At 39.9% G+C, this 8,947-nt stretch overlaps 1 protein-coding gene across 1 annotated transcript; it reads left to right on the top strand.

The window, feature by feature from the left end:
* The first annotated feature begins 225 nt into the window (after positions 1-225).
* On the top strand, positions 226-3,850 carry LOC131490892 (procathepsin L-like). The gene is given in 8 exon segments (XM_058693323.1): positions 226-351; positions 886-1,008; positions 1,107-1,131; positions 1,134-1,252; positions 1,436-1,660; positions 2,107-2,269; positions 2,916-3,033; positions 3,484-3,850. Coding segments are annotated over 8 exon segments (999 nt in total). The 3' UTR covers positions 3,584-3,850.
* The last annotated feature ends 5,097 nt before the right edge of the window (positions 3,851-8,947 follow it).

Genomic DNA, 8,947 nt, shown 5'->3' with positions numbered 1-8,947 from the left:
ATTTACATGTTCTGGAAGCAGGAGGCAGGTCACAGGGCAGGGAGTGGGAGCATTGCACGTCCCACATCCTCAGCCTTCCTCCACAGCCCGTGTAAACACTCAGGAGGATAAATTCAATCTTTTTGCTCTACTTCAGTGGCTCTAACATTTCAGAAGGAAGAATGGCTTTTTAGGTGGCTTGATCTAATCAGACACTCATTCTTTTCCTTTCCTAGATTTTCAAACATGCATCCTGCCTTCTTCCTGGCTACCCTTTGCCTGGGAATAGCGTCAGCTCCTCCACAAGTCAATCAGAGCTTAGATGAACAATGGTCCCAGTGGAAGGCAACACACGGGAAACTTTATAGCATGGTTGGTAACATTTAAACTTTCCAGGGGGACCCCTGAAAGAACATTCAATGCTGGTAGGAGTTCACAGCAAAGAGTAGCTTCTTGAGGCCGCTCTTACCAAGTCAGTAAGCAGGGCACTGGGACTTTGTACAACATGGGCATATGTCCTGCTGTATGGTTGTGGAGAACAGTTCCCAGAAGCCTTAGGCCGTCCCTGGGTGTGGGATATCCTCCTCTCTGTAAGCACATCCACTAGGTGTAGGTCTTTAGGTTTTTTTATTTTTATTTTTTTAACATTTATTTATTTTTTAGAGAAAGAGAGAGACAGATATTGAGCAGGAGAAGAACAGAGAGAGAGGAAGACATAGAAACCTAAACAGGCTCCAGGCTCTGAGCTGTCAGCACAGAGCCTGACACTGGGCTCGAACCCCGGAACCACGAGATCATGTCCTGAGCCCAAGTTGGATGCTTAACTGACTGAGCCACTCAGGCATCCCAGGTCATTCCCAGGATTTAAATAGGAATATAGATGATAAGTTAAATATTTATCTCCAGGATGAAGAAGGACAGAAGAGAGCAGTGTGGGAGAAGAATATGCAAATGATTGAACAGCACAATCAAGAACACAGCCAAGGGAAACACAGCTTCACAATGGCAATGAATGGTTTTGGTGACATGGTGAGTGTGACACGGATTGCTGAACATTTCATGCTTCCTCTAAGTACTTTTTCAAAACATCTCATGCTTGCCAACATTCTGTTTCCTTTTCCTTGAAGACCAGTGAAGAATTCAAGCAGGTGTTGATGACCTTAAAATCCAGAAACACAAAAAGGGGAAAGTGTTCCAAGCACCTCTCTTTGCTGAGATCCCTTCATCTGTGGACTGGAGAGAGAAAGGCTATGTGACTTCTGTGAAGGATCAGGTGGGACAATATTCAGCAGATCCCTCTCAAGAGTAAAGCCAAAAGGAATCAGTGTTGTTGCTTTGGAAATTGAGGCACAATATGCAGTTTGTTATGTTTTAAAAGAGTTTTAAGATTTATGGGCTGTCGTCAAAGCCTTGCAATTTATTTTGTATGCTAAGAGCGTTTGCGTTTTGTTTTCAGGGTGACTGTCATTCTTGTAGGGCTTTTAGTGCAACTGGTGCCCTTGAAGGACAGATGTTCCGGAAAACTGGCAAACTTGTTTCACTGAGTGAGCAGAACCTGGTGGACTGCTCTTGGACTCATGGCAATAAGGGCTGCCATGGTGGCCTAATGGATAAAACCTTCCAGTATGTTAAGGACAATGGGGGACTGGACTCAGAGGAATCCTATCCATATCATGCACGGGTAAGTGGAGTTCCTTATCTTTTATCAAAGTTGAGCATTTCAGTAGAAACAGATCCTGTATTTAGAATTCTTGTATGTGATTGTAGACTCTATACCTGCAAATGGTCAGAACTGACATTAAAATGTATTAGCCTAGCACAGCTCTCTGATCACCTCATTACCATATAGCTGTTCCTACAACTATGTTACATGGTGTCACGAACACCATCTTATATACAGTACAGGTCTCCAGAGTGAAAACTTTATGAATGAGTAGACCCAAAGAGTGTCTCATTGGATAGACACTGCTAATTTTTCAACTTCAAAACAATCAAACCCATTTTATGTCCTGAGATGCCTTATAACAAACTTCACTTGGAAATCATTCAGTTGCAAACAATCTTGCACTCCTGTTCCCCTGGACGTGGATGGTAGTGGTCAAGTCTCTCCCCCTTTACCTTTGAAAGAATGAATCCTGCAAATACAAGCCTGAGAATTCTGTTGCCAAAGTGACTGCCTTCTGGAGTGTCATAAACAAGGAGGATGGCCTAATGACCACAGTGGCAACTGTGGGGCCTGTCTCTGCTGCTGTAGATGCAAGCCTGAATTCCTTCCAGTTCTATAAAAAAGGTCAGCATGTGTCTACGTACAAAAGTAGGCAGGACAAATGGGGAACCACCATCATATAAGGCAAGATAGACCCTTTGCTGTGTACAGATCAGGAGGGTATGGACTTCACGTAGTTGTACCTTCAGCACATGTGATTTTGTGCCTGTTGTTCAGCATGTTGACATGACTTCACCCCAATTCCCCTGCTTTCAAACACTTCATAAATATATTCAAATGGCTACATAATTTGATTGGTATAGTTTAACTTACTCTAGTTCTTCCCACCTGTTAGACCTGGAAGATTTCCAAAGAGTTTTACTAGTGAAATGGACGCTGGAAAGAACCCCTTGGCTCAAGTGATTGTGTGTTTTTCTGCTGCTTCCCAATGCTGACATGGTAGAATAGAATGACAAAATTTCAACGAGTGTTCTTCTATGCCTCTTGACTGTTCTTTACAAAAGAGATTGTGATGATGTGTGTGTGATGATGTGCATGACAGCCTAAATCCCCAGCCTTGCTAAACAAAAAGAACTGATTTCTAAATCTTATTGGATTTATATTCCACCTGAATTCTGAGATGCCTCCTTTACTGCGGTGACTCGGTTATTGTTAGATGTTATCATGTTGCTTTGATGTCCCACCTTGGAATTGAAATTTACTTTTCCAGGCATTTATTATGATCCAAAGTGCAGCAATAAATGCCTGAATCACGGTGTTCTGGTGGTTGGCTATGGCTTTGAAGGAGAAGAATCAGATAACAAAAAATATTGGATTGTCAACAACAGGTATAAAAAGCCAAAAATATTTGTCTTTGGAATTGAAAAGGAAATCCTTTTGGCATCAGTGTTTGGATACAGATCATCAAACCCTTGAGCCCACTTCTGAGACCCCAGAAGTGTTTGCCGTACTTAGCGGGAACAGAGACATATTCATTTGTTGACATTAAGCTACTGTTTCAAACTTGCAAGGGTCCTGCTATAGTTTGAGTAGTACTGCATCTGAAACACATCTGACCCAAGACTTTCCTTTTCCTATCTCTCATTTTGCAGTTTTGTGAAAGTTTTGGGGATAGATTTCTCTGCTGGGTTGGAACTCAACCATGAGCAAGGATGGCCTCTCTTGATTCTTCCTGAATCTGTCCTGGCCTCAGGCACTGCTGAGTATCAGGTGTTATTGTCCATAAGAGAAATGTGTTTCTTCCTTTGTAATAAATGAAAAACCCCATTTTTTTTCATCTCGGGTGCAAATTGGGGCAAACACGGCTACATACTCATAGCCAAGGACCGGGACAACCACTGTGGAATCGCCACCATGGCCAGCTTTCCTATTGTGTGAGATGATGGTGTAAAGAAGACCTTGACTGGCAACAAATTATCCAGAAAATGGGTTTTATTTTCAAGCCTACCACACCCTGCTGTGTGGAGTGAAACACTTGAATCATTAAAAAACCAAGTTGTGATTTGATTGTGTGACATTTTTCACTGTGAATGTTACCACTTCACTCATTACTGCTGTAAATACTTTTGTATGAGTGACTAGTCTAGTAGCTTTTGAATTTTCAAGTGTCTTTTAAAAATGTATGAAATTTTACTTTTTAAAAGTAAAACAACTGCAGGGTGCCTGGGTGGCTCCGATGGAGAGTGTCCAACTCTTGATTTCAACTGAGGTTATGATCTCATGGTTCGAGAGAAACTGAGAGAAAGCTCTCAGTTTTTCCCCAGTGAGGATGATATTACTGGTGAGTCTTTCATATATGGCTCTTATTATCTTGAGGTATGAGCCTTCTATCCCTACTTACTGTAGAGTTTTTATCAAGAAAGGACACTGTATTTTGTCTAATGCTTTCTCTGCATCTATTGAGAGGATCGTGTGTTTCTTGTCCTTTCTTCTATTGTGATGAATCACATTGATTGTTTGCTCATATCGAACCAACCCTACATCCTGGATATAAATCCTACTTGGTCATGGTGAATAATTCTTTTAGTGTATTATTTTATCCAGTTGGCTAGTATCTTCTTGAGGATTTTGCATCCCTGTTCATCAGGGAAATTGGTCTGTAGTTCTTTTTAGTGGGGTCTTCATCTGGTTTTGGAACCAAGGTAATGCTGGCTTCATGGAAAGAGTTTGGAAGTTTTCCTTCCATTTCTATTTTTTGGCACAGCTTCAAAAGAGAATAGGTGTTAACTCTTCTTTAAATGTTTGGTAGTATTCCCCTGGAAAACCATCTGGTATTGGGTTCTTGGTTTTTGGGAGATTTTTGATTAGTAATTCGATTTCTTTACTGGTTATTGTCTGTTCAACTTTTTTATTTCTTCTTGTTCCAGTTTTGGTAGTTTATGTGTTTCTTGGAATGTGTCCATTTCTTCCAGATTGCCCACTTTATTGCATATAACTGCTCATAATATTCCCTTATTATTGTTTTTATTGCTGCTGTGTTGGTTGTGATCTCTCCTCTTTCATTCTTGGTTTTATTTATTTGGGTCCTTTCCTTTTTCTTTTTGATAAAACTCGCTGGGGGTTTATCAACTTTGCTAATTCTTTCGAAGAACCAGCTTCTGGTTTCGTTGATCTGTTCTACTGTTTTTTTTGGTTGTGATAGCATTGATTTCTGCTGTAATCTTTATTATTCCCTGTCTTCTGCTGTTTTGGTGTTTTATTTGCTGTTCTTTTTCCAACTCTTTAAGGTGTAATGTTAGGTTCTGCATCTGAAACCTTTCTTTCTTCTTTAGGAAGTCCTGGATTGCTATATAGTTCCCACTTATAGCAGCCTTTGCTGCTTCCCAGAGGTTTTGGACTGTGGTGTTATCATTTTCATTGGCTTCCATATACTTTGTAATTTCCTCTATAACTTCTTCATTAGCCCATTAATTCTTTAGTAGGTGGTTCTTTAGTTTCCAAGTATTTGTTATCTTGCCAAATTTTTCTTGTGGTTGATTTTGAGTTTCATAGCATTGTGGTCTGAAAATATGAAAGGTATGTTCTTGATCTTTTTGTACTTATCGAGGGCTGATTTGTGTCCCAGTATGTGATCTATTCTGGAGAATGTTCCAGGTGTACTTGAGAAAAATGTGTATTCTGCTGCTTTAGGATGAAATGTTCTGAATATATCTGTTAAGTCCCTCTGGTCTAGTGTGTCATTCAAAGTAATTAGTTCCTTGTTGATTTTCTGCTTACATGATCTGTCCATTTGCTTTAAGTGGGGTAGTGAAGTCCCTACTATTATGGTATTAGTATCAATAAGTTTATTTGTGTTTGTGATTAATTGATTTATATACTTGGGTGCTTTCACGTTTGGAGCATAAATGTTAAAATTTTTAGATCTTCTTGGTGGATAGACCCCTTAATTATGATATAATGTCCTTCTTCATCTCTTGTTACAGTCTTTATTTTCAATTTTTTAAAATGCTTATTTATTTTTGAGAGAGAGACAGAGTGGGGGTGGGGTGGAGAAACAGAGAAAGGGAGACACAGAATCTGAAGCAGGCTCCATGCTCTGAGCTGTCAGCACAGAGCCCAATGCAGGGCTTGAACTCACAAACTGCAAGATCATGACCTGAGCTGAAGTTGGATGCTTAACCAACTGAGCCACCCAGGTGACCCATACAGTGTTTATTTTAAAATCTAGATTTTCTGATATATGTGTGGCTATTCTGGCTTTCTTTTGGTGACCATTAGCATGATAGAGGTTTCTACATCCCCTTACTTTCAATCTGAAGGTGTCTTTAGGTCTAAAATGGGTCTCTTGTAAACAGTATATAGATGGATCTTGTTTTCTTATCCCTTCTGTTACCTTATGTCTTTTGATTGGAGGGTTCAATCCATTGACATTTAGTGAGTACTGAAAGATATTAATTTATTGCCATTATGTTCCCTGTAGAGTTAGAGTTTCTTGTGGTGTTCTGGGGTCCTTTGTAATTTTTGTCACTTTTGGTCTTTTGTGTTTTTCCCCCTCTTTTCTCACCTCAGAGAGTCCCCGTTAATATCTCTTGCAGGACTGGTTAGTGGTCACGAACTCCTTTAATTTTTGCTTTTCTGGGAAACTTTTTATCTCTCCTTCTACTTTGAATGACAGCCTTGCTGGATAAAGAATTCTTGGCTGCATATTTTTCTGATTCAACGCATTGAATATATTCTGCCACTCCTTTCTGGCCTGCCAAGTTTCTGTAGATATGTTTGTTGTGAACCTGATTTGTCTTCCCTTGTAGGTTAAGGACTTTTTTTCCTCTTGCTGCTTTCATGATTCTTTCCTTGCCTGAGTATTTTGTGAATTTAACTATCATAAGTCTTGTTGATGATTGGTTTTTGTTGAATCTAATGGGAGTTCTCTGTGCTTCCTGGATTTTGATGTCTGTGTCTTTCCCCAGGTTAGGAAAGTTTTCTACTATAATTCACTCACCACAGTCTTCTACCCTTTTTTCTTTTCATTTTCTGGGACCCCTATGACTCTGATGTTATTCCTTTTTAATGAGTCACTGAGTTTCCTAATTCTTATATAGTGGTCTTTTGCCTTAGTCTCCCTCATTTTTTCTGCTTCATTATTCTCCAAAAGTTTATCCTCTAGGTTGCTGATTTGCTGCTCTGCTTCATCCATCCTTGCCACTGTGGCATCCATTTGAGATTGCAGCTCAGTTATACCATTTTTTAATTTCATCCTGACTAGTTTTTACTTCAATTTCCACAGAAAGGGATTCTATGCTATTTTCAACCCCAGCTAGTATTCTTATTATCGTGATTCTAAATTCTGGTTCAGATATCTTGCTTGTATATATGTTGATTAATTCCCTGGGTGTCATTTCTTCCTGTTCTTTCTTTTGGGTGAATTCCTTCATTTTGTCATTTCAAAGGAAGAAAATAAATTAATAAGGTAAAAAAAATTAAAAAATTAAAAACAACACAAAAAATCAAATAAATGATGCTAAATCCTAGGTGTGTTTTGGTCTGGCTGTTGATGGAAGCTTGATAGATTAGAGAAAAAAGGGAAATAAGAGAACATTTTTAAAAAGGAAAAAAAGAAAACATTTGAAAATTTGAAAAAATGAATACAATAAGATAGAATAAAATGAAATGTTGAAAGTAAAATAGAATTTCAAAAAATTACCAAAAAATATAGTAGAAAAAATTAAAGAAAATTTTTCTTATAAAACCAGAAAATAAAAATAACGTTTTTCTCTTTCTGTATTCAAGAATAAGAAAAGAAAATAAAAAGAAAAAAATGAATAGATAGAACAGTGAACAGAATGAAACACTATTGAAATTACATCCAGTTTCCCCTAGAAGTAAACTATGAAGAACTTTAGAGTCCATAAACTAAGCTGTTGGAGAGACTTGTGTTCAAGAGTGCTGTTGGCCCAATTGGGTGGGGTTTAGTGTAATGGCTCTCTTCTCCACTAGATGGTGCTGCATACTTACTGGGTTTAATTGCTGTGGTGAGCGTAGGTGTGTATGTGCATGTGCTGGAGGGGTGACAATGGCATTCTTTCAGCTACCAAGTCTCTAGTATCAGAACTCTGTGTTCTTCCCAACCAGCAATGAAGCAACCCTCCTTTGTCTCCCACCTCCATCCATTCCCCACTTCTACACTGTCCGTGAATAAGCCATCAGTTTGCAAGGTGGCACCTCCCTCCCAAAATTTATCTCAGATGGGGCTGTTTCCTAACCCCTCACTTCTGAGGGTCCTGCAGCTTTGACTCGTTGAGATCCTCTGGGGAAGGGTCTCACCAATAATGGTCAGGTGCAGCCCTGCCCCCAGGAACGTTTGCATGACAGTGCTGCTGCTGATGCCCAGAGACTGCTGCTTTGTGCCAGTCTTCCCCAGAAAAAGTTCCTACGATTATGTAGACACAGCATTTCAGGGATTATGGAAAATTACCACACACATCTGGTGCCAGGCTCCACCCTTAGCATTCTTGTTCCAACATCAGCAAATGTGGCTGCTCTCTGGGGTCTAATGGGACCTTTGCCTCTGGGGAGGCCACATCACCTCTACCAAATGTCATCCCAGCAGGGGAAGCACCTTTCCCCATGTGGCCCGAGGACACTCAAACCTTGCTCTCTCCTCCTGGAATTTTCCCTTCCCACCAGAGCACCACAATGTGTCGAGCTGTGGAGTTTCAGACTCTACACCACCCCCGTTTATATAGTCTTAATGGAATTTAAACCCTCTCCTTTATCCTTTCTCCCTTTTTTGTTCAGTCCCTTGCATCTGTTTCCACTCTTTCTCTTTCTCTCCAGCTGCTTTGGGGGGGGGGTGTTTTCCCTTAATCTCCCCTCATCTCTGTCCTCTGTCTGCAAGAAAAAACAGCTCTCTGCCCTCAGTAGTTTCTCTCTCCCCCAGTTCACCTCTCTCTTTGCATACCTGCTGAGTTCTGTGGTTCAAGTTGTGCAGATCATTGTGTTACTCCTCAACTCAGTTTCTAGGTGTGCAAGATGGTTTGGTGTTGATCTTGCTGCATTTCAGGGATGAGAGATGCAAAAAAAAAAAAAGAAACCTTCCATGCTGTTCCACCATCTCGGCCCTTCCACGAAAGTTTGTATTTCTAGACAACTGGTCATTAAGGTAAGGAAAAACTTTGGTTATGTTTTTTATAATAAGCAAACTAACACTCTTAAGAAAATGTTTTGTCTCTTGTAACAGAGAGAAAACATAAGTTTTAATGTTGCATCAGTATCCTTTGGATATGAAAACTCATTCTTAAAAAA

Source organism: Neofelis nebulosa, chromosome 12 (genome assembly GCF_028018385.1).
Source record: "Neofelis nebulosa isolate mNeoNeb1 chromosome 12, mNeoNeb1.pri, whole genome shotgun sequence".
In the NCBI taxonomy this organism is placed as follows: domain Eukaryota; kingdom Metazoa; phylum Chordata; class Mammalia; order Carnivora; family Felidae; genus Neofelis; species Neofelis nebulosa.
Note: the sequence above shows the minus strand (reverse complement) of the source record. Positions and strands in the feature narration are given on the sequence as shown.